The sequence below is a fragment of the Amphiura filiformis genome, chromosome 5 (genome assembly GCF_039555335.1).
Source record: "Amphiura filiformis chromosome 5, Afil_fr2py, whole genome shotgun sequence".
Taxonomy (NCBI): domain Eukaryota; kingdom Metazoa; phylum Echinodermata; class Ophiuroidea; order Amphilepidida; family Amphiuridae; genus Amphiura; species Amphiura filiformis.
The window spans coordinates 914,106-941,459 of record NC_092632.1 but is presented as its reverse complement, the minus strand read 5'-3'; the positions used below and the strand labels follow the sequence as shown (position 1 = coordinate 941,459).

At 35.5% G+C, this 27,354-nt stretch overlaps 1 protein-coding gene across 5 annotated transcripts in view; it reads right to left on the bottom strand.

Annotated features, from left to right (window-relative positions):
- LOC140152430 (1-phosphatidylinositol 4,5-bisphosphate phosphodiesterase beta-4-like) overlaps positions 1–27,354 on the bottom strand; it is a 184,642-nt gene that overhangs the window by 54,725 nt on the left and 102,563 nt on the right. For all 5 annotated transcript variants that reach the window (XM_072174738.1, XM_072174739.1, XM_072174740.1 and 2 more), the window contains 2 exons: positions 23,065–23,200; positions 7,933–8,033 (listed from right to left, as the gene is read on the bottom strand). In XM_072174738.1, coding sequence (XP_072030839.1) covers positions 7,933–8,033; positions 23,065–23,200 — 237 coding nt within the window. The remainder of the gene's footprint in view (positions 1–7,932; positions 8,034–23,064; positions 23,201–27,354) is intronic.

The window sequence follows — 27,354 nt, the reverse complement described above, 5'->3', positions numbered from 1 at the left end:
TATTATTGCCATTGGTGTGAAAAAAACAATATAAAAATATACAGTTGTGTAAGTTCATACGTGCAGGTAGTAAACAAGAAGTAAAAAGAATAAAACTTTCAACTGCACTCACCAGGTTATTTTTTTATTTTATAAAAATAATAAATTTGGACAATATAAAATTATTTAAAAAATATTAAAAAAAACAAACATTATGGACACTATAAGCTTCTAAAGGTTGTACATTTATATCAATAATTATAAAATCATATTCATCCTGAAGAACTACACAATACAACAAAAACTATCACCATGATAGTCAACTGTCATCATTTACTGTAAAAAGTGGACATATATATGCAATCAATTTTGAGCTGTTTCACTTGTTTTTAATTTGCAATTCTCAGCTTTCTTACATTGACCTATACACAAAAGGAATATATATATTAAAGCATAGGTGACATGATCAAGGGGAATGAGTTGACAAATTTCAATCAGAGGCTTTTTACATCATTTTCTGGTAGTTTACAAATGCTCCATCAAAATTGAACATCTGGTTACCAATTTATGAGCAATTTATGAATGACTGAAAACAATATAAAACAAAAGAATTTGAATTTGAACACTGTTTTTGCCAATATCTCAAAAACAATATTAGCGACATCCAACTCATTCCCCTTGACCATGTCACATATAAGCCGGGATATAAGCACATTGTTATTTTGACCGTAGCTGTAAACTGTCTGTTTCACAGCAGTTTTGGGAGAGCGGTCACTTTGGACAAATGCCCAGGGATGTTCCAGTTGAAATCCATATACCTGTATGGAAGACATGACCTTAATCTTCTACACAGGCAGTGTGAATTTCAAATGGGGGTACCTTAATGGTTAACTCAATTTGAAATCTATACCCCTGTGTGGGAGATTAAGGTCATGTCATCCATAGGGTGTATGTATTTCAACTGGAATAGCCCATTTAGAAACACTGTATGAGCCAATATATTGGCATAAACATATTAAGTAATTTGAAGCAAATTTATTGAACATTTTGCATGTCTTTAATTTTCATCGGATTCGCAACATTCAAATAAAACCAATGTGAAAATACAGTATTTTTTACTTTAATTTTCCAAAAATGAGTAGGAAAAACATTTTTGTAACCTTTTTAAAACAAATTTGCCATAATTTCTTTTATTATAAACAGAATATCTCCTCACTTATGTACATATACAATTCATTCCCAATTTGTGCATATTCCCACTGCCTATCTCTCTATCACTTCTCTCTCTATATATCCACATTTTATATTCCTATTCCACATTCACCACCAACATATAATCTTCTATCCCTTGAAACAATTTGAATGTAATTAGATCACTATTATTTGCACACTGAGTGAACATCTTCGATTTTTAGAAACAATTATTTACGTCACGATTGTCAAGGAAATCAAACATATAGCATTGGGTTTCTTGCTAGACTTTCCTTTCCATCCATCCCTGTATATGGATACTGAGTGAACAAGCAGTCTGCTATTTACACACACAATTTCTGACGGAATAAAATGTTCACACTCAAGTCATCCTTTTCAAACCTTCATCAAATAAATTTGAAAATTGAATCAATATTCTATCCATGTGTACTTATACAAGAAACCCTCTATTAGTGATTCTAATACAAACAAGGTTTCAAACTGATGGCAGTTAAAAAATTATGATGGCTAAATTTTGATGAATTTGTAGCTGGCTAGCAGGAAGGAAGCATGTAGACATTATTGGACATGGTGTATTTGCTTCATTGCTGATAGACCTTTGGATGGATGTATTGATGATTGAGAGTCACATCAATGGATTTATAACAACTGATTCCATCAAAATGTTAAACTTGCTTTCTGAATTAAAAATATACAAGAGAAGAATAAGAATTATCGACAACAAGTGGGTATTTTGAGATACATTTTGATTATACAAAAACAGTTGCAACAATTGTACCTAAAACTGCATAAATACCATTTGTATGCCCTGCTTTAATGTGTAGCCATACCAGTACAAACAACATTATGTTTCAGCTGCGAGTGTTCATCTTTAATTATATAAATGTTGGCCATGAAAATATAATGATATCACCATGGAAACTGCATGTTTATTACACATTACTTGGAAATGTAGACACTAAATAGAAGCCTACCAAAATAATAACACTATTTTAAAATAAGATTCTTGTTCAAAAAAATATAGATAATTTTTGCATGGATTCCTTGAATTGATTGATGGTTACAGTTTGTGGCAGAGAAGAACAACAGTTTTTTACATTTTGAGAGTGTGCAGAGTGTAAACACGGAAGTGGGGTTCTGATTGGCTGATTCAATCGTCTGTTTCAAATTTTTTTTTAATCAAAAATTTCAGATTTGTAAATTCTCATGACCATATTTGGAATCTGCATGAAAAATACATTGAGATGAGTACAAACAGGCCTAGTATTGGTTCAGTGGTTCTTGAAATAGCTGTTGATATTTTGATAAAATATATAAAAACTTGGCACTTTTTGTGTTGAAGCCTCTGGCTAGAACGCAGAGCATTATCATGTAGGCTACATGTTGCTGTAACAGTGCAACAAGGGAAGAAAATGAGTGTAAAATTAGCCACATCTCCCCGCACCCATCAATAATCCTTCACTAGAGAAACACATTCACACCACACAGATGCTTTTGCCGCTGGATGTATTAATGTTAAGCTTTCCCTCTGTAAACACATCAAAAAAAAGAAAGTCCTCACTTGATTGGATGGTCAGTCATATTGCTGAAAACACTCACTTAAAATATGAATGTAAGGAGAATTTCATTAGCTACAGATTTCACATCACCAAATAATGTCTCTTGTGGGATTCCGTGCTGATTTGCGGTGTTTTTACATTTCGGTAAAAGTTACCCACCTATAAATCAATATTAAAACCAAAAAAATTGTGCAGATTTTTGGAAAAATTTGTGCCAGGTAATAAATGTAGGCTTGAATCTAAGCATCTGCCAAGATTGGAAAAGATTCTGGGCTTTTATTCAGATTTTTCATGTATTTCTAAAACCGGCTGCTTCTAGGTAAAATCACAAGTGCTTCTATTTTGAAAATTGGGTGAAAAAAGTGTATTGCATTTGTGGTTCGGTAGCTCGAAAATTCAATGGTCACCAATATATTTAATTTAGTTTGTTTACTTGCTTGTTTGTTTGTCAGTCAGGAAAACATCAGTTTGAAAAATTGAGTCGCTTCGTAAGGTAGGTAGAGCCATTTGAATAGAGGCCATTTTGTACACAAAGTATAGGGAAATTTATTACTATTGTGCACCCTCAAGGGAGAGTACGTGCGTGTGAGCCTATATGGAAGACGTTTTGATTCAGCAAGTTAGACTTGTGCCAAACAAGTTTTGATTAGCATTTGCATATTGACTGATGAGGTGTTTTTGATTGTAATTCATACAATTTATAGCTAAAATTGCAGAAAAAAGCAACATTTACTAGGCTAGCAGTGCTAAGGTGAGACATGGCCCGAAATTGGAGACTTGGAGAAATATCAGTAGGCCTATAGATGCACTGTTAGGTCAATACCTGAACAGGTAAGCTTACCTTTTGTGGGTGGGTGTGTGTGTGTGGGAGAGGGTAGGCTAAGCTTAATCATGACAGGCATCCAAATTGGAGATGGAGAAAACATCGGTATGGTGGCACTGTTATGAAACTGCCTGGATCGGGGGGGGGGGGGGGTGATGGGTATGCTAAGCTTATGATTTCACCAACATGATCAAAGACCCATGTAATTCAACACTTGTATAATTCATGCATTGCTTTGTGGTCATGTTTTCCCTGCTTCTGTCATATCTGTGTGTCTGTCTTGCTGTCTGTCATAAGTTTAGCCTGCCTACCCCCCCCCCCACACACACACACATAAGGTAAGTTTACCTGATCCAGGGCCCGTGTCATGAGCTCCAGCAGCCTTTATGGTTGTTTGTTTGGGTGCATTACCAAATTAATTTCATGTCTCAGACATTATAGGCCTACAGATGGGGATCAACATTGTCAAAATAAATTGATTTTAATTTGTTCCATTACATGTGCTATCTACAGTAGATAGCACATTATTTGAATGTGGCGCCAAGTTGAATTTGGTCCCAAAAATGTCAACTTGTGATCGGTCACTCAAAGTGAAGTTATATAATGTTAATTAGTATTAAAACTCTTAGGAAATTATAAAATCAAACATATGGAAGTCCGTGAAGATTTCACATCACCAAATAATGTCTCTTGTGGGATTCAGTCCTGATTTGCGGTGTTTTTACATTTCGGTAAAAGTTACCCACCTATAAATCAATATTGAAAACCAAAAAAATTGTGCAGATTTTTGGAAAAATTTGTGCCAGGTAATAAATGTAGGCTTGAATCTAAGCATCTGCCAAGATTGGAAAAGATTCTGGGCTTTTATTCAGATTTTTCATGTATTTCTAAAACCGGCTGCTTCTAGGTAAAATCACAAGTGCTTCTATTTTGAAAATTGGGTGAAAAAAGTGTATTGCATTCGTGGTTCGGTAGCTCGAAAATTCAATGGTCACCAATATATTTAATTTAGTTTGTTTACTTGCTTGTTTGTTTGTCAGTCAGGAAAACATCAGTTTGAAAAATTGAGTCGCTTCGTAAGGTAGGTAGAGCCATTTGAATAGAGGCCATTTTGTACACAAAGTATAGGGAAATTTATTACTATTGTGCACCCTCAAGGGAGAGTACGTGTGTGAGCCTATATGGAAGACGTTTTGATTCAGCAAGTTAGACTTGTGCCAAACAAGTTTTGATTAGCATTTGCATATTGACTGATGAGGTGTTTTTGATTGTAATTCATACAATTTATAGCTAAAATTGCAGAAAAAAGCAACATTTACTAGGCTAGCAGTGCTAAGGTGAGACATGGCCCGAAATTGGAGACTTGGAGAAATATCAGTAGGCCTATAGATGCACTGTTAGGTCAATACCTGAACAGGTAAGCTTACCTTTGTGGGTGGGTGTGTGTGTGTGGGAGAGGGTAGGCTAAGCTTAATCATGACACAGGCATCCAAATTGGAGATGGAGAAAACATCGGTATGGTGGCACTGTTATGAAACTGCCTGGATCGGGGGGTGATGGGTATGCTAAGCTTATGATTTCACCAACATGATCAAAGACCCATGTAATTCAACACTTGTATAATTCATGCATTGCTTTGTGGTCATGTTTTCCCTGCTTCTGTCATATCTGTGTGTCTGTCTTGCTGTCTGTCATAAGTTTAGCCTGCCTACCCCCCCACCCCCTTCTACACACACATAAGGTAAGTTTACCTGATCCAGGGCCCGTGTCATGAGCTCCAGCAGCCTTTATGGTTGTTTGTTTGGGTGCATTACCAAATTAATTTCATGTCTCAGACATTATAGGCCTACAGATGGGGATCAACATTGTCAAAATAAATTGATTTTAATTTGTTCCATTACATGTGCTATCTACAGTAGATAGCACATTATTTGAATGTGGCGCCAAGTTGAATTTGGTCCCAAAAATGTCAACTTGTGATCGGTCACTCAAAGTGAAGTTATATAATGTTAATTAGTATTAAAACTCTTAGGAAATTATAAAATCAAACATATGGAAGTCCGTGAAGATTTCACATCACCAAATAATGTCTCTTGTGGGATTCAGTCCTGATTTATGGTGTTTTTACATTTCGGTAAAAGTTACCCACCTATAAATCAATATAAAAAAACAAAAAAATTGTGCAGATTTTTGGAAAAATTTGTGCCAGGTAATAAATGTAGGCTTGAATCTAAGCATCTGCCAAGATTGGAAAAGATTCTGGGCTTTTATTCAGATTTTTCATGTATTTCTAAAACCGGCTGCTTCTAGGTAAAATCACAAGTGCTTCTATTTTGAAAATTGGGTGAAAAAAGTGTATTGCATTCGTGGTTCGGTAGCTCGAAAATTCAATGGTCACCAATATATTTAATTTAGTTTGTTTACTTGCTTGTTTGTTTGTCAGTCAGGAAAACATCAGTTTGAAAAATTGAGTCGCTTCGTAAGGTAGGTAGAGCCATTTGAATAGAGGCCATTTTGTACACAAAGTATAGGGAAATTTATTACTATTGTGCACCCTACAGTATGGTACAAAATTTGTGTAAAAACAAATCTGAATGATTAAGAAATGAATTATTAAGTCTGTAAGTCTGTAAGTCTGTAGCATTCAGTGTGTGCCATCGATCAGAAACTGATCATGCTGACGGTAGTCTTGTTAATTTGGAGCATTGTGCAAGATCAATACCCAGTAAAACATATCCTTATCACAGCAAAATTGACATTGCAACTTTTTGAATCACACCAAATTTACTCATTAATTTATCGGCGATTCAGAATTCTTTTAAAACAAGTGCAGTATCATGTTGTGGTCAACAAAATTCTCTACAGCTTCCTTTGGATGTATTACTTGTAATTAATTGAGCTCAAAGTTATGACCATCCAAACAAGTGGCAACTTTCTTTTTTTTATGTCTTTATATATATAGGTTATCAATGCCTATCAGAAAATGCAATGAATTGTTGGTATACATACACTCAGGCCATATCTTACAACACTTGTTTCCTGCTGGATGTATGTAGGATATTTTGAGGTGTTAGTGCACGAAGGCCCTATCTGCAATAGCTGCCCTATAGAAATTTGACCATTACTGCATTCTATATTGTACACATCTTACACCTGGCAGCTATTGCAGATGGAGCCTAGTTGTAATAATACCCCCTTGATTTGTTATATCTGGGTTTGATTTGAGAGTCAGATATACAAAGCCAGTGAAGCACAAAGATATTGCCTCATCAACCTGACTATAAATGGGCTAATCCATTTAACATTCACACTCCCCCTGTGGAAGATTTTGGAAATATCTTCCACATGGGGAGCATGAGTTTCATATGGAATTACCACATTAACCAACCTTATTTGAAACTCACTCTCCCTCAGTGGCGTAGCGTCATAGGGGCATATGCCCTCCAATCGATCTGAAATTTTAGAAAATCTCATAGGAAAATCGCCGGAAAATGTCCTGTGCCCTTCCAATCAAGGTCGGTACCCCCATATGACGACAAATACTATGCCACTGCCCTCCCTCTGTAGAAGATTTCTCAGAAAATGTATGAAATTCAAATGGAGCTGCCTATTTGTGTTCATTCTCCCCTGTGGAAGATATTTCCAAAATCTTCCATAAGGGGAGTGTGGATTTTACACAGAATATCCCATTTTTGTGCTACATTTATTTTTGTGCTTTTCAAATTCCAAGCAGTTACCATGAAAATAAACAACAACAAATATATTCCTTTTGTCATGAAATAGATTGTAGATTAATTGCTTAGATTCTTTGATTGGCAAATCTATAATTACTCACTGTTTCCAAGATGGCGAAAGTCTAAAATAGAGAGTAATTTTGGATTTGTCAATCAAAGAATCTAACCAATATTTATTTTGGGTATAGGCCTATAAGAAAGCTTAGAATTGCAAATTTAAAAATAACTGAAAGCTTTAAATTAGCCACTCATTAATACAATTATGTTTTTCTGTAGTAAGTACATAATAGTAGCATGTCAAGTATTATTTGAGTCTTGTAAAGGTCTTTTAACTTTGGGCCAATATCTGCCCAAAGTTAAATTACAAATTACAAATTTAATCTGCATCAAATATTAGTGATTGTCAACATATATTTTATTATTCAGAAAATAAGTCTGGAAATTAGTGCTTCTTTTCTGGAAATGAGGGCAAAAGATGGTTTCTTAGTAGTTTGGGAAACCATTTTATATTAAAATGACTCAAGCGACCACCATTTTGGATTCCATATTTCATGTCTATCATCAATGTGATTTGACAAATGTCTTCAGGCAGCCACTGCAACAAAGGTCATATACACCAACTTACATTTGCTTGAAGAGTTCCTCAATGTCGGTCCTGGGACATATTTTGTGGTACAATTCGTAGAATTTTTCAAAAGGGAAGTCAGGTGGATCAATCTCATCATTCTGTATAAGAAAGAACAAATATAAGATCCATTGTTATATTAACATGCATTTGTATTGGTTGTAGGTTCATAGTACTTTAAACCTATAATACACTGTAAAACAATTAAATATAATGATGTATTTATGAATATTATCAATCATCCTGGTAGATAAATTAGTTGGGACTAAATTATAATTCTGTTCAACTGGACTTAAGTTTTTGATGGCTACAGTATCACGTCATATCCACGAGGCATCATTAGGCTGACTGATTTTGAATTGGCTCTGTATTCTTGATCGTGTGACGTCAGGGTGGTAGACGTGACGTCATACGGGAGTCGTCGAAGAATTTTCCTGATGGTAGGTTCTCACGTGAGGTCTCTGCTGCTCATCCATACCTGGGGCCAGTGCGTTAAAATGCTATCTACTGAAGACTGCAGTACTTCAAAACCTCATTTTCCAAATACTACTGATGCTATCTACTGAAGACAGCAATCCTTCAGAACCTCATTGTCCAAATACTATACTATCTACTGAAGACAGTAGCCCTTCAAAACCTTATTTTCTAAATACTGATGCTATCTACTGAAGACAGCAATCCTTCAAAACAGTATTGTTCAAATATTATGCTATCCACTGGAAAAAGCAGTCCTTCAAAACCTCATTTTCAAAATACTACTGATGCTATCTACTGAAGACAGCAATCCTTCAGAACCTCATTGTCCAAATACTATACTATCTACTGAAGACAGTAGCCCTTCAAAACCTTATTTTCTAAATACTACTGATGCTATCTACTGAAGACAGCAATCCTTCAAAACCGCATTGTTCAAATATCATGCTATCTACTGAAGACATCATTTCTTCAAAATCTCATTATTCATATATTATTGATACCATTAATTACTTTAAATCACACATCCCAAACAATGACAAGTAAAGATTGATCTGCCTTCCTCCATTGAGAAATTAAAGCAAAGAATAGTGCACCAATGTTGGTTGTATCACACATTTTGATCTTAAATCCCAAACTTCATCATAAATACACCTTGTGCATAGAATTTTGAACAGAAAAGTAAACCTAAAATCTGAAAACTAAAAACACACAATGTGGAACATAAAGTGCATCAATGGACTTGCACATTTTTGTAAGGTGCAAAGATCCAAATCAAATCAAATCAATGTCATGTCCATGACATGACAACAGTTAACAACAAAACAAATGAAATGGAGAGGGGAGAAGAAAGTCAACAAGGCCTGTGCAAACCTCACCCCATTTACATTACACATCAATGCATATAAATTACATAACATACAAAACATCGCTGGAGACATACTATCAAGACCTGTTAGTTAAATTTCATAGTTAGTATGATTTTTTCCCTTTCAGCTGCTAAGTGTTTTACAGATTTATATTGATTAATATGTGATGCGATCAAGCAAAATCAGTCGGAACTCACAAATATTGATTTTGAGATATAGCCAAACAAAAACAATATTTCTTGTTAATGTTGTTTCCTGTTGTTTTGGAAACTCTTTTAATTGCTTATATCTATAGAACTGGTTGTTCAATTTCAATGGGGTTTTCTGCAAAATCTAGCTTTGTAAATGCTTTTTACTATCCTATTATAAACTGAAAATTTTGCTTGATCGCATCACATATATTCTTCTAGAGAATTCCATTGTGAGCGGCCTGTGTTTCTGATCCACTGGTTTGAGAAGACCTTGCTGATTTTTGGAGTACTATAATCTTGGGTATTTCTTTTATGATAGTTGTGTACCTCATTATGTTTGGCAAAATACTTCTGGTAGTAAGTATCATGTTTGAACATATTATTCAAGTTTCAATATTTAAAATATTGCAATAAAGGAATGAAGGTACACTATTTACACAAGGCACCGAGTGTCTAGGAATGAACAAAGTGGTTCTTCCTTTCAACTCACTACATATTACAGTCTGTCACAATATGACAAGTTTGGCATTTTCATACACCAATTAAACTGATCCATTTCACTTTGTCTGCATGTGTGTATGCATGTGCATGCGTGGGATGGTGAGGGTGATTGGATTTTTATTGCATGCTATACCATCTGTGCCTTGACATGTGACTCCCCTCAAGAGAGGATTTATTGTAATTATGCGCAAGACTAATAATATCAAGGTTTGAGTGAGTGTGTATTAATATTTACCAACCAAATCATGTCTACATGTCCATAGTGGGATAGACAAGTTACTATGGCAGACAGTTAAAATTGACCCAAAGGCTGACAGTAAACTTGTTCACATGATTTGTTGGGAGTGGCCTTCTTTTCCTTCAATGTCCCTTATTCAAAATTGCACAAACATGTCACATATATTATTCTGCAATAAATGTGCCCTGATTGCTATCAAGCCTGTACACAGGGGGACATCCAACCTCAACCCGCAAATTTGCACAAATATCAAAAAAGTCGTCGGTTATTCCTTCATGTAATTTTACACAAAATTAGGGTTAGGGTTAAGGTTAGGGTTAGTTTAGGGTTAGGATTAGGGTTAGGATTATGGTTATGGTTAGGATTAGGGTTATGATTAGGATTAGGCTTAGGCTTAGGGTTAGGATTAGGGTTAGAGTGAGGATTAGCTTACATGAAATAATTACATTAAAATATATAAGGATCGACCAAAAAGTCTCCCAAATCCCAATTTAAGAATTCATTTTTTTAAGCTTTTCTGAAATTTGGAATGAAGGTATGAATGCTATCATCAGTAGATAGCATTTTTATAGAATAAACAGTATTCTAAACATAAGTTATAAAATAAATTGTATATGGAGGTGGTCTTAATATTTATGTTCAGCCAAATTGACCAACTCGACACATTTGCCAGCCCAGAAATAGTAACTGTTCTCTCAGTGTAAACTAGGTCTGCAAGTATGACTCTATTAAGTAGGTTCCTTCCTGCATTCTATTGTAACATGTAAAGAAACCTTACTATTTGACCGACTTAGGCTACAGTTACTGGCAATCAGTACAAACCTATTCTAAATATGGCTGTGCTAAATATACTTTTCTAACTGATGGTCTCTTTTATTTTCCCTTTGATGCTCAAGGGCCAAGGAGTATTGATTTAAGGATTGGATTCAGTCTTCCAGCGACCAGATGCACTGAACTTGTCAATTGACTTTTGCATGTATAAGCTCTCACAATTCTTGCATGTTCTTATACTATAATTGGTTGTGTCATAATATCTTTCCTTCAATAATCCTGCATTATAGCAGGCAGGAAATACCTGAGAATAAAGCATATAAACGAAACCTGTGGAATTTTTCGCCCACCACATTCAATATAATGTATTCATATCTTCATAAATATTATATCCTTGATGACAAAATCGCTGTGATAATTATATCAAAGTGTGCTATGCCAAGCCCACAAGGCCTCTACACACTTTGCAGACTGCCACTGCCCACTGAGACTGCGATCATTCCATAAATAATTCAACAACAACTTAGGGACTTGCAGCTAAGGAGCAGAAACCCTAGACATACTACAATAAACCTTCACAGCCAGGATCAGTCACCAAATTTCATACAGGTTACAACAGGACAGTTCTTTGTCCAGATGAATTTCAAATTAACTGACCTTTTCACAAGAGCAAATAACAACATTGAAGGAGCTCAAACTTGTTTCGATTCAGCTACTATAACTGCTACACCAACTTTTTTCTATAATTTTGTATAGGAAAATGTTCATGCCACTCTAAATACATGTTGTTGTTCCATACTGTGATTTTGCAACTGCTGTTGTTTGTAGTCTTTAATTTGTTCATCTATAAAACTATTCTTTATCTCACACTGCATCCAAATCTAATACATGTTTTTATCCACCTGTAAACTGTCTTTGTAAATGATATATGTGATGCCATCAAGCTAAATGAGTCAAGCCAAATCAAAATTCAGTTTTCAATATCATTGTATATGCATTTTCAGAGCTTCAATGAAACCTCGATCACAACCAGGGACGGATTTAAGCAGTGGCCCGGTGGCCCGGGGCCAGTTGATTTTGCCTCGGGCCAGTAAACTTCCAACAATGCTGGCCCGGCGTGCCACTAGATTTTTGATCCTGATATAACTCATACTAGTCATATGACTGAGGCAAGATATAATCAGTGATGGACACAATTGGACACAGTTTCTGCTCCACTTGTCACCTGTACCTGTGTGTAATTCATATTTTTATTTAATGATTTTTTTGTCTATTTATTCTTATCCTTGCGTTGCAAGCAAGTTGGAAATATACGGCCGCTTTTTACGGCGATGCCGATGTAGGCCTACGTACTTTTTGCAGTAGAATATATTGAAAAAGTTGGGCCAGTAAATTTATTGCAGGGCCAGTAGAAAACTTAAACCTAAGTCTGTCCCTGATCACAACTGGAAGTTAGGGTTCTACGGTTATGGTCATAGAACAATAAAATACAAAAGAAGTTAAATATTATCATTGGCTATATTTCAAAATCAATATTAGCGACAAACAACTCATTTAGCTTCATCATGTCGCATATTAAATTTAACCCCTAAGACCTACTGTCTTTCTTACATTTTTATTGGTTAATTATCTGACATATTAATTTGAGTGATCAATTAATATACAGGTTCTAAATATTTAAGCTCAAGCCTCTTAGCCCTACCACCATTCTTACCATGTTGCTGATTGGCTCAATAAATCATAATAGTCTTCTTGTAACCAATCTGCAAGCAGTACGCATATTTTTATCAACTGCTTTTCTAAGCCTAGACATCTTCTCTGTCTGTCTACTTGTTCAAAGGTGTGAAATAACCCTGATTTTTTGTCAGTATAGACTTGATTCCTGTGAGCAATATTGTCTTTAATAGTGTTTCAGCAGCACAGTGCTTGAGGGGTAGAGCTACCCAGCCGTCAGCGTGTTATATCATGTCATGGCTATGCTTACTTGAGGTGCAAGAGCGCAACCTGGCGAGCTTAATCAGTGTTGTCGGTTTTTATTTCTCACATGGGTACTTACGCTAAATTCACTCATATACTGCAACCTTTCAGGTAAAATTATAAAATGGGGAAACAAGTAAACAAGTCACATTATATATAGTGGATCTACTGTATACAGTGCTCCAATGTAACTCATATAAGCCTCTTAATATGCACAGGAGATAGGGTTTTAGTAGTTATATGTCCCAAGTATTAAAATGCTTGCTTCATAGGCCAAGGTCATTTCGCTATGAAATTTGTTTTCTAGAAATAGAAACACTAATTTGGCTTTCACTTTGATATTAAAAAAAGAAATACACATTTATAAATAACTTGAAAGGATGTTTTTATACAAATAACTTATAAAGATGCTTTTATACAAATAACTTAAAAGGATGCTTTTATACAACAAATAACTTGAAAGGATGTTTTTTTTTAATACCTTTACCTTTCCAAGTCACAAATGATAATGCAAATTATCATCTTTTGGCACCAAAGTGTGTCTTAATTTCAGAAATAGTTTGTAGATTTATCAACATTTCAGGGCCTTTATCAAACTACTTAGACCAAGCTACCCGGTATGTTATGTAGTAGGCCTAATTATTGCCTTTTATGACTGTTTGTTAGAACAACTGGCATTGATATAATACCATAGGGTTAACACAATTGTTTGATTGGTGAAATCTGACCGATCCTAAAAAACTCAGACCCACATCTTCTTATTACTGCATCAGAATAAATTTTCCCAACCTGACTGTATTTTTTAAACATAACAGGAATAAGATAAAGAATAAGACTTTTTTGAGAGGCATTCCAAATTGTGTGTTTTTTGTGGTGTATCCTTTATAGAACATAGCCAAAACATTGATTTCTTTAAAAACAAGAGAGTAAAAAATATAAAAATCCAAATATTATGCCAATCAAACAATGTTTTTGCCTAAGCCTGAACTCTTGTTCTGATTATGTCTCTGCCATATCTCCTCACTGTATTCTCTTAAATTTTATTGATTTAAACATCAGATCTGAATTTGACCTAGCCTAAACAAAAATAAAATTGCCAGCTTTTACAGTTCTACTCTTAAAATAGATGTAATAGATAAAGTGATGGCACTAAATAAATTGAATGACAGACTTTGAATCAGTTATATCTTGGGCATCGCAAAAGAAAATTAAAACAGTCTACTTTTGACATTGAGAAATTCCTCAGTTCTAAAAGCAAAATGTTATGATTTTTCACAATACCCTTGAAATGATGGATGCACAATCATTAGAAATAGGGAGGTTAGTGAACACCATACATAATAAATATTCATGTGAAACATGTTTTTATTTTTATGAAACTTTTCTTTTCCATTTTCAGTCACTTTTACAAGTAGACCTCAATTGACTTTTGAACTCAGTGTGTGACCTTGAACACACCATTACACGAGAAGCTCCCGTAATGCAGCTTTGGTTAAGTTTAGTTGCAACTGGATGTGAACTATTCATGTGAGACCAGATTTTGTATTTTCAGCCTATTTACAAGTTGACCTCAAATGACCTTTGACCTCAATATATGACCTTGAATACCTTCAATAGATGCGCAATAGAAATTTGTCTAATGTATGCATGTATTTAAACCATTGAGGTAGAATTAAAGACTATATACCGACTCGGCCATGTTCATTTTGTTTGTTTGTCGCTCATGCAGGCCACTTAATGCACCTCCGGATTATTTCACTTTCGGCCCGGCAAACTTTATTTCAAAGTTTGTGGTTGTTTGCATTCTGTGAGTAACATGTTGTTTCAAAATGAAGATGGCAGATTTACCATAGCATTACGTATTATGGTGCAATTTTGAGTTGGTACTCTTTGAGTAGAATATCTTTGGTTTAAACAAACAGGTCTAACTATGCAATTATGTTGCTATACTTGAAGCCAGGACATATCTCAATGTATTGTGCATCTACATGTAAGGTTGCTCCATATAAGCAATACCTCATCACAGATGAGTTCATCCCCATGACATGCTCCTCATCTGTAGCCATGACATTCTTGACAAGGAAACCACCTCATAGCACTTTGATGACCTCAAACATCTGCTGCAACTAATTGATAATTACATTTTGTGTTCAACTTGTCATTTCTGACCAAAGATATCATAGGTATGTAGCTTATGACTATCATTCATTTTAGCTGCCTTAGTCAGTTCTTATGACAAGAGGCCATGTGGAGGTAGACCTGCCTAGATGAATTTAGAACATGAATTGAGACACAGCAAATTGTCTTAAATTCTACAAATTCACATAAGATTGTGGTACATTTCAAATGGCAGAACATTTTTAACAATTTTGATAAATCACAGTAAATTGTGTGACATGGGTGCTATCACTTTCAGATCAGTCATGGAAAGGAGGCAATACCAACCTGCTAACAGTAAGCAACCTGCTGACAACAGTGAACATGTCCTGATGACAAGTATTGACAACTCAGGGGTAAAAACAATTTGGGGGATTGCATCACCTTTTTAAGATATTTAGTACGACCAAGTATTGAACCTCCTTGTTATTTAAAAGAGGGTGTTCCACTAATAGAAATACAAAAGCTGATATCAATATATTCCCTTGATCACTATTGAGTGTTCTTGTCAGTTACATAACATCACAGCTGTCTTTTAACACCTCTACAGAAGAATGTCAAGTCTGATGCAATTGGGCTATTTATTCCAGTTGAAATCCATACACCTCCTATGGAAGTCCTTAATCATGTTAATCACCTTAAATTTTAAATGGGTTACCTGGATGGGTGACTACACCACCTGTGTGAAAGAGTAAGTCTTCCAGAGGGGGTGTATGGATTACACATGGAATAACCCTAGCCTATTGGTAGACTTTCAGACAAAATACCATAAGAGCTTTCTATAGTTCCTCAAATGCACTAAAAGTAGTTCCTCAATTTACCAAAGTAATTGGCATTTTGATCATGTCATACACACTTTACATAACTAAGCAGCCTTTGAAGGTATGAACGCATCACACATTTGTGATGCGATCAAGCAAAATGAGTATGATGTTGATCAAAATCAAAATTCAGTTTTCAATCTCATTATATGAGCCATTCGCAGAGCTTTATTTTGCTGAAAACCCCATTATAATCAGACTTATGGTTCCAGAGATATGGCTATTTTAGTGTTGCTCAGAACAATAAAATACAAAGGAAGTTGAATACTATTATTGATTATATCTCAAAATCTATATTTCCGACATCCGACTTATTTTGCTTGATCGCATCACATTTATAAAAGTCAAAATGATTAATACCAACTTTGCCAATTCTTTTTTTTTTCTCGAATCATAGACAACCTGAATAAATGACACTGCGAGTGCTGTTTTCTCCTTCACATAAATTTTTTAAGTTTAGAAATTGGTTATTTCAGTCAAAATGTATGTCAATTTTATTGTCACTACCCATGTTCACGTCAACACATGGCAGCGGTAATTGTTATGCAATGCTTGTTGTCTCATAGCACTTTTGACATCGTTATTATGGTCTAGAAATATGAAACTGGTTTCAGAAAAACTTCAGTTGCAATACATGTATGTGAATGGTTAAATTTCTATCATATATCAGTGGCGTACCGTGGCCGCCCCTTCCCCGGGGGGCTGAAGAAAATCCAATTTTGCCGCCCTTCCTCGAGAGCCCGAAAAGGTTGCCCCAATTTTTTTACGGTCGTTTGAAAAAGTGAAGAGCAAAAAAAAAAAAAAGATTTATAGGCGCTACCGCCCCAAAAGCAACACATTTTGATGTATAGTATAATTTTTCACATTTTCCGCCTCTTTTTTAAATAATTCTTTTGCCGCCCTTCTTCTTCCGCTGCCCTTCTTCTTCCCGCCGCCTTCGCTTTGGCCGCCCTGCTTTGACCCGGGGCTGGCGCCTAAAGCCCCCCCAAAATACGCCAGCATTTATATATGGTGCTTATAGGGGTGTGGTCGGATTTTTCATGTTGTGTGTTTTTTATCTTATATTAAGGCCTACCATAAAACCAAGTCTTTTCCCAATGATCTTGTTTTGCAACTAAAAGAGGTGAATTCATAAAACTTTCACACACACAATAAACAATTTCATATCAGCCTAAGTTAGCCTGCAAATTTAAAGAATTTCAATATTGCTTAGTAGTTTTAGGATTTTCATTAAGATGGGTACAAATCATTTTGACAAAATCTATACAAGATGATACGTAAGGCTTCATGCTGCTAACAGGAAAAATTGGGTCGTAACTTTCTATAATATTTTTCCAATGATTAGATCAAAAGTGCCATAGCCAATTACTTTAATAGTAGTAAGGATCAAATATAATCCTAGCAATACACATTTTTGCCATCCTCGCTTTGTTTCTTTTTTTGAAATGCCGTAATGTAGATTGAGAAATAATCCAATTGGCCATCTTTTGAAATTGATCATCGCTCTCATACCCTCCAGAGATTTCACACCCGGCTAATGTTGCCAAAGTCATCATCTATTCACCTATTTGGGCTACCTCTGGATACAAATTTCACACTACAGACAATGTTTTTATTTTCTGCATAAAAAAACACCATTTATTTGAGTACAAATTTAGTATAATTTCTTGTGTTAAATGCCTTTGTGAGAAGTCATGGTCGAAAGTAAAGATACATATTTCCCCATAAAATTGGATGGTGAAATATACTCTCTGAAAAACGCTTTCTGGCAACACTGACTGCAATAAATCTTTGCGCTATAGACTTAACTCTTGAGTGTTTATCTATGATGCAAAATTAGAAAGCATCCTATCTCCCAGCTTAGACATGGTACCTCTCAATTAGTAAGGTCAACTACATGGATTATACACCGCCACCTTTGCTTCTATAATGCCCATGCCAGAGAAATATATGCTTCTATTGCCCATGCTTAAGTAATGACCTTAATACTGTAGGTAAAAATTTCATCACAAAAAATACACTTATTTGCCAAAAATGATATGAAACTGCTGAATAAATGCTAGATATAGATGTATTTATTTGATTATATTTATCACACAAGTTTCATACGGATCACAAAAGTAGTATTTTTTTTATCATTTTTGTTCCCTTCAATATTTTACCATAATTTTTCATTTTTAGGGTTTAACACTGATCTGCAAGGGTTATGCATCCTGAATGCATCTGTAAACAACATACGCTGTAGGTGAGGAGATCTGAATAGAGCTAGAAATCAATGCAATATGAATGGTGATGAAGATGATTAATGCAGGGATCTTCTACAGAAACCTAAGATGAAGAGGTCTTGTGACCTATATTGATTAGTGCATAGAAAAGGGCAGGAACACACTTCCTAGAAGTGGCAGAAAATAGAATTGGGATCAATTATAAAATGATGTAAACTGTCACCAAATTTGCTGTATTTGTCATTTTTTTGTTTCTTGCTTAATGTACAAATAAGTGTATCCAAATGCTATTTTTGTAGTCAACAAAGCTTCAACCAACCATATATTAATTAAAAGAACAGAACTTTCCAATAGCTGACATTTGCTCAACTTGGCTTGTTTAGTTCCAAGAAAAGAAAAATCATTTGTATGGTCTGCTTTTGATTATCATTTTCATTAGAATGCAACCAGATATTGCTCTACACAACCAGATTCCTCTGATATAAATAAGATACCTCGTAGCCATACACTGGGCTGTTCAAGTTGAAATTCATACACCCCATTTGGAAGAGTCACCCATCCAGGTCGTTTGAAATTCACACTCCTGTGTGGAAGATTTAGGTCATGTCTTTCATAGAGGGTGTATGAATTTCAACTGGAATAACCCAAATATTGCTTCAATTGGATTCAGAATATTTCCCTTCTCTTGACCTAAAGGCTGACAGTAAAATTGACCACTTGATTTGTTGGGAGTGATCTTTTCCTTCTTCTTTATCTCAAGTTCAATTATGTTTTTCTTTTTTTCACATAGGCCAGTATGTTTATATTGGTTTTTTAGCCTGGCTTGAGCAGTTTGCTTCAGCCTGGTCCCATTAGGACCAAAGTGTGACTCTGCACGGAGCAATTGTTTAAACAAATCTAGCCCCCATGTCACTTTTTTAGAGCTACTATAGTTTGTAGTCACATGTAAAGTGATATTGCATGTACATTGTGAAAGCTTTCCATAAATGGGTATTATTCTAGAGGTCAATTGGTTATAATCCATATGTACCGAGGTGGTACCGTGATATATAACGATATATAACGATATCCAAAGGAACTTTGGACATCTTCATGACATCTACTCTCTTCAGTGGTACACAACCATATTCCAGCACTACATCATATGAACCCAGAGGTATACTCATGGAGCAGCGAAGAACACCCAAAGGTACCAAGTGGTACTTGATCCTGAGGTACATATAATGAAGATTTCAGATACAAGCACTGATATAACAATTTTCATCTATTTTAGACATACGTAACTGATCAAATATGTGGTGTGATGAGCAAAATCAGTATAAAGTTGGGCATATTTAATTTTCAGTTTTTTCATGATTGTATGAAGCCTCTGATCATCTCATGTAATAAAAACACCTTGCAGTACCCTAGATGTCCCTGATGCACTTTATTAATTCCAAAGTATACAACTGGAACCCAGAGCTGATCTTCAAAATATGCAGGGTGGATCTCCAAAATGTAACAAATGTCACCTAACTGGGAAGCCATTACCCAAATCCCTTTTTTACCATAATACTGAAATGCCAATGTTTTGACAAGTGAAACTTTTTTGTCAGTTTCTATACCCAAGGAAAATCAAAAGTAATTCAAGGGCACACCATGGTAACCATTAAGGCACCGCATAGAAAGGGCATCTGGTTGTGTAATCACCAGATAGAATATTAAATGAACAGATAAAGAGCCACTGCAGCTGTAATCAGGTTCAGTTGCCCTAGCAACTCAACTTTCACATCACAATGTCTTCCTCTTGGTAAAGAATAGTTGAGATAAATTGATGCATGCAGCGTAAACATAAGAAACACAATCTTACATAAGCCTCTGAATGAGATTATACTCAACGTACAATTGCAATATCTGAAATGATGACTAGAGAAATCCGCTTACGATTGCTTGACTTATATGCGTATTACTTGTGACTTGCATCCTTATCACTGTATACAGACAGCTTATCATGTTGCACAAGCTTAACCAACCTTAAAGCAATATTGGAAAATTTCTGACAAAATTAGATTTTCCCCAAACAAAATGATAAAATGAGATATCACATATTTCTTTTTATTTTGGGCTGAATTCATGAGATGAAGAAAAATAGCAATTTCTTTCATACAAACACCTACAATCCTGGAAAAAATAGTTGGCATACTTTTTCTTAACAATTGAAATATGTGCCCTATCAACATCAGGTATCAACATTGGATAGGCTAGTGAAACATATAATGAAGGCTGATGACAACTGAGCACAAATAACCGTTACGTCATTGCACTTAGACAATTTTGGTGCGGGAATTTTGAGTACTGCGTGTTGAGAGCTGACTATTTTTATTCATTTTTAAGGTAAATATGAGTTTGTTTTAAATAAAACCATGTGATTCGTGCTTGATAATTATTTTTCTACCATTATAAGACATAATGCTATGATTGCTGGAGACTTGCTTTAAAATGAATGATTGTTCACTCCAGCATTTTATAAAAAAAAAGATGAGCACAATAGATGCACTATGACACAAACAAACATACAATGTGAAAACTAAAAGGCCTTCATTCTTTCTTTTAAATATTTGAATGACAACATAAATCTGATTGATTGGATAACAATACATCTGTATATAACCTTGAAGTCATATCAACAAAAGACAAATTGATGTATTGTATCATGTTTTAAGTGTGTTTCTTTCATATTAAGAATCCCTGTAGAATCTAGGTGCAATTATGTTTCACATTAATCACATGGCGGTGCTTTTTATTTGCATTATTGAGGAGAGTAAGCCATGTCTGTCTGTATCTACAGTGACACTAATACAGTTGACGGTTGGCTTTACTTATATGTTATTGCTAATTTTTGTAATGTTCACATGTAGTGGTACTGTGAAACAAGTATGACCCAGGGGAGGGGGTGTGTACTCACTCAGTGCAAAAGTGGGGATGTGCCTCAAACATGGGTCGCATTTTCAACCTACCTTTTTGTATATGGATGGGTCATTTTTTTCAATTGTTTCTACATTTTGTCCCAGAAAATAGCTCAATGTTGCCTCATTAGCCAAAATGTTCACAATTTACCACATTTTGGGGGAAAAGTTATAAAAAGTTTGGTCCAAATTACTTGAAATATTTGTATAGTAATAGGCCTGCACTTTCAGATTCTCAGTGATACCTCCATATCCAAATCACACTTGAGTACCTCCCTGGGTATGACCCTTAGGCTGCGATCTCATAGACGTATACGGTATACGGTATTGGCTATACGATATACACTCATTCAATCAGGCTGAGTTCACATAGGAGTATACTATGTGAACTCAGCCTGATCGAATGAGCGTACTGTTTATCATATAGCAAATACCGTATACTTCTATGTGATCGCAGCCTTAGGACAACACTTCTTCACTGGAATATGTAAATTACCACGGTAGTTGGATTGGTAACTTGAAGATATCATGTAGCCCACCTTAGATATGGCTCAGTGCACAGACCATGACGCTCTGTGAATATACCGTCAGGTATCAGGTATTCGTTATACGTCAGGCATCAAACAACGCAGAGCCTGTGCTATACCACCTTAACTTTGAGTTGATATATTGGGCTATTCCAGTTGAAATCCATACTCCTTTATGGAAAACATGACCTTAATCTCCCACATAGTGGGTGTAGATTTTATATGGACACTCATTCAGGTAACCTCATTTGAAATTCAGACTACTTTTCAGTGTAGAAGACTACGGTCATGTCTTCTATAGGGGGTGTATTGATTTCAGCTGGAATAGCCCATTTATCTTGTAATAAATTCGACACAGACTTACACCTTTCCCTTAGTATATCCGGTAGCCATATAACATAGCATAATTAACTCTTGAACCCAGCCTCTCTCACACATCAATACTATAATTGTATAAGCCAGTGATTGAAGGTCTGGTTGCTTGCTAGCATGCCCTTGTAGATTTGATTTAAGCTTTCACAGTCCTGACAGTCTGTCTGGTGGATCCACACATATCAATTACTTTACAAGTGCTATTTTCATACCATTAATTATGTGCTTCTCCCACGTTTCAGCTGTACTGTTCAATAATCTATCCAGGAAACATCTCAAGCTTATTTCTTACATTTTTTTTAGCTTCTGATATATCCCATGACTCTACAGTAAGACGTTTGTAATTTGGTAAATTCAGATAAGTTTGAGAAACTACCTAATGTATAACCATATTCCTTCTTTTAAAAAGATGGAAACATCTAAGCAGTATAGAGATAACATGGTTTAATTTATTTGAAAGTCACATTCAGAGCTCCACTGAGGACCAAAATATATCAGTAAAATTGACTGACGTCGGGTAATGAAATGGCCGATAAATCAGGAGAATACCTTTAACCATTTTCTTTTCAGAAACATCAACAAAATATGAAGAAACTGAAGTGTTACTTTCATTTTTGACATGCATCCAAAAATTATAATATCCATGTTGTGTACTGGTACCAGTTGACAAATTTCAATGTCTTAAGTTTTTTAGTGACCAGCAATTGTATTACAGAGAAAGTAATAACAGAAATGAATGATGACATTGTATCACTACAAAGAAATGTTATTTTGGATTCCCATGGCATATCTTGACCCTGGGGACAAAGTTCTAAGATCTAGCATATTCATAGTCATGATTGTAGGGGTTAGTTACAACATTAGCAAATATTCTAAACATACAAAACAATGACAAGTGTGGGGAATAGCGTAGTTCACGTCTCGAGAGTGACTGATAAATCTCTGAATGGTGCTTTAAAATCCTTCCACAAACATATCATCTTCATTTGAAGCCAACAAGAGGTATTTTATTACTTTTGCGAAGACATAATGATTTGTGTGCCTGTTTTGATTACACTACTTACTTTTCCGTAGGGCATTCCCAGCTCTTCTAGTGATTTGAACACAATTTTCTCTGTCTTGCCCGATACAAATGTTCTGGTGAGATTCCTGACGGGAATTTTGCCATTAGGATTCACTTGGAAACAGATTCTCATCCAGCTGTAAACAAAGTAGATCAAAGCAAATGTGTATTAGTTATCCCATAATGCATTTCTCCTATTTCAATTTTCTGTGCTGATTTGCTATCTTGTGTAACATGGGTCGATAGTGACAAAATGTACCTCAATGAACAAAACACATCCAGACCTTGCAAAATATGTTTATTTCTTGACTATTGACCCATGTGTAGCCAGTATATACGGAACCTGTACAAAGTAATAGAATTGTGTCATTTGCTTAATGAGGTGATGCGTCATGATGCAAAGGATTCTGGGATCTTCTCTGTGTGTGTGATGTGGGATGAAACAAATAATCAAGGGGCTAACAAGAAGGTCCCATTAGCAAAAGCTCCCAGGTGTTATGTGTGTATAATACATAATACAGCTATTGCAGATAGGACCTTCTGGCACAAACCCTTTGAAATAATACTTGATGAAATGTACACAATATGGGAGGGAGAGAAACTGGGGACTATCATAAAATATGACCTACAAAACATAAAAACAGGTGCTATTTAGGGCTATTCCATTTGAATTTCAAATGAAATAAACACATTAGGCAGCTCCATTTGTATTTCATACACCTTCTAAAATGATTCCACCTGAATCTTCACCAAGGGAGGGATAGTTTTAAAGTAAATGTGCTAATTCCATTTCAAATTCATGCTCCCCCTGTGGAAGATATAACCAAATTCTTCCATAAGGGTAGTGTGTACTTAAAATGGAATAGCCCTATGTGCCCATGGCAACTAGTTGAATTTCAACTTATTCTCACCAAACATGCACACAAACAACATTTTAGCCAGAAAAATATCCGATTTTAATTTTTAGTACAAAAATATACCATGGTTCTTTATATGCATCAGAAACACTCCACACCTAATCAAGACCAATAAAGGAATTCTGACATGCTACTTGTGCAGCAGAATAACTATAGGACTATATTTGGTATTTAAAAACATCAAATGGTACATATATCATGGTTGGACTCGAAGAGTTCCTGTTTCATGTATTTTATTTTGATTTATATGAGCTGCCATCATAGCAATGTAGCATTCAATCCTATAACAATGGAGAGGATTTTATAATTATAGATCCCTGCATTATAAAACAAAAACATAATACGATGGATGTCCCCCATGTGGACTGAAATATCAGCAATGAATTAAATTGGAGAAGGCCACTTCCACCATGTTTGGGTAATTTCTCAATGAATTAAATTGGAGAAGGCCACTTCACCATGTTTGGGTAATTTCTCAAGGAAATAAAGTACCCCGGCTTATTTCGTCATGCACATCAGAAACTTAACATTCTTGTTCTTTCTGTAAGTTTGTGCTTGTTTTAATCCCCAAAGTAATATATGATTTTGCTGATAACCAAATCAGTTGATTTTTGCATTTTGGTGCCCAATCATGACAATCCAATATGAATGGTTTTCTACTGCATTACCCACCTAGCTTTTATTTTATAAAGTCTGTCTTATTAAATTTGTTGGTCACCACATGCTAGAATGTTATTCCGATGCAATGCAAAATTAGAGCATGAAAAACTGCAGCCTACTCAGTAAAAGTATTGCATTTATTCTGTCTTCATCATGCAAACAACAAATCTGATGAAATTAGATCCCACATTCACAAATATATTTTACCAATGCTGACATTATTCATTAATATTTTATAAAGCCTTTTGCTTTAAATATACCTTCACCACTTCATGCATTAATTGGATTCTTTTCAAAACTTTGATTAAAATCCATCACTAAAGGCTATCTGGACAACAGACTGGTGACTTCAGTAACTAAAAATACAAATACAAACACAAATCATTCTATTCTTAACTTGACATTCACACACACAATCTCTATTCTTTACATCACTGACCCTTGAATGCTGCAGCAGAAAATCAAGATTTCCCATAGTGCATTACACCACTGGCCCTTGTATGCTGCAGCAGAAAATCAAGATTTCCCATGGTGCACTGCAAGAAATCTATATTCTTTACATCACTGACCCTTGAATGCTACAGCAGAAAATCAAGATTTCCCATAGTGCATTACACCACTGGCCCTTGTATGCTGCAGCAGAAAATCAAGATTTCCCATGGTGCACTGCAAGAAATCTATATTCTTTACATCACTGACCCTTGAATGCTACAGCAGAAAATCAAGATTTCCCATGGTCCATTGCAAGAAATCTGTATTCTTTACATCACTGACCCTTGAATGCTACAGCAGAAAATCAAGATTTCCCATGGTGCACTGCAAGAAATCTCTATTCTTTACATCACTGACTCTTGAATGCTACAGCAGAAAATCAAGATTTCCCATGGTGCATTGCAAGAAATCTCTATTCTTTACATCACTGAATGACCCTTGAATGCTGCAGCAGAAAATTTTGCTAGACCCCTGCTTTAGAAGGTAGCCCTTGCTTGCTTATAGAACATCGGCATATTCCGTTATACATTTTGAAAGTATATTAAACCAAATAAGATATCTTGCACTTCATGGGTCATGTTATTACAAATCAGTACAGGGAAGAAATGCATTGCAGGAAGTGCAAGATAATCAGAATAACTGTCTCAATTTGGCAAATCAAATTATGTGCTGGTCTTTAAGACACAATGCATGATGGGATGGTGTCTGCTGTGCTTCATTCTATTTTAAGCTTTTCTTGTGGTCTGTCAGACAATGATTCTATCGTCCAATCTGAATCCTTTTCAAGTTCTCTTGAAATCATATTTCTAAAAATAATGTAACGTGACACTACTCTCATATCTGCAGCTTGTTCCAAGGTTTAATCTCTAAAATGTTCAATAGACCACATTCACTGCCTTTCACAACATTATCAGCCTTTCTTGCTGTTATATGAACAATCTCTGCAAACAACTGAAACACATCTACAATATACCATTCATCATTTTGTCAGAAAAAATCCCTTGTTTAGGGAATAACTTTTGCCAAAATGCAAAAAAAAATGTACAAGGCTCGGCAAAGATATCTATGTGTTTCTGATCACCTGACCTATCTGTCCCACATCACCCGACCAAAAATATCTTTGGGTGCTAGAGCAAAACCAAGTGGAAACTACCGGTTTCGCACATCGACTCTATTTCAGACACTTGACTCAATTTTTTCTGATGGTTTGGGCAAGAAGAAAATAATTTTTTTGATAATGATATTTCATTTGTTCCAACATCATCCTTCTCAAACATTTGCGCTCAACCTTGCCTCTCTTGAACTCATGTACTACAGGCGGGACTACAGGCTGTCCCTATTATAATTGATTCTCATTTCATCATCACCCAAGGATTAACCTTTTTTCAAACCATGTTAACCTTTTTCACCAGTGGCGTAACTAGGGGGCAAGGAGGGGGAACATGCTCCGGGCGCTACCACTAGGGGGCGCCAAATTTGGCCTCACTTAAAAAAAATGCCATTCCCACTCCCACGAGTCTAAGCTATTCTCAGGTTAGGGTAGGGGCGCCAAGTTTGTTTCTTGCTCCAGGTGCTACCAACCCTAGTTACGCCACTGTTTATCATGCCTGCGTTGAACGACATCATATGCTGCATGATGGGTAAATTCAGAAAAGATATCTTACCCTTCCCCCTTTCAACATGATGCATCACCCATTTCATCAAATTACTAAATTTGTACAGGTTTCCTTTGTTTTCATTTTGAGGCTAAACTGGCTAAACATAGGTCGATAGTTAAGAAATAAGCATATACTGCAAGATCTGGATGTGCTCTGTTCATTGAGGTACATTTCGTCACTATTGACCCATGTTGCACTATAGATAGCAATTTAGCAAATCAGTACAGAAAATAGAAAAATGAAATGGGAGAAATGCATTATGGGAAGTGTAAGATATCTTCTCTGGGGTAAATAAAACATGTTGTCTAATGACCGACCCAATTCCCCAAGAGCATGTGACCAGGAAGTCAAAATAATAATATATTTGTCCAGCCTAAGGAGACAGTGTTGTGAAAAACTTCAGTCATGTAACTGTATAATATCATATCATATCCCAGTGTTAAACAAGCTGTGAGTACGGTTTCGCTGAATATTTTAGCTGTATTCGCTTTTCATGATTTGAACTAATCAGAGCAATTTTGTGGTTTCTTGTATTCCCAATAACAAACAGTGACACAATAAGCC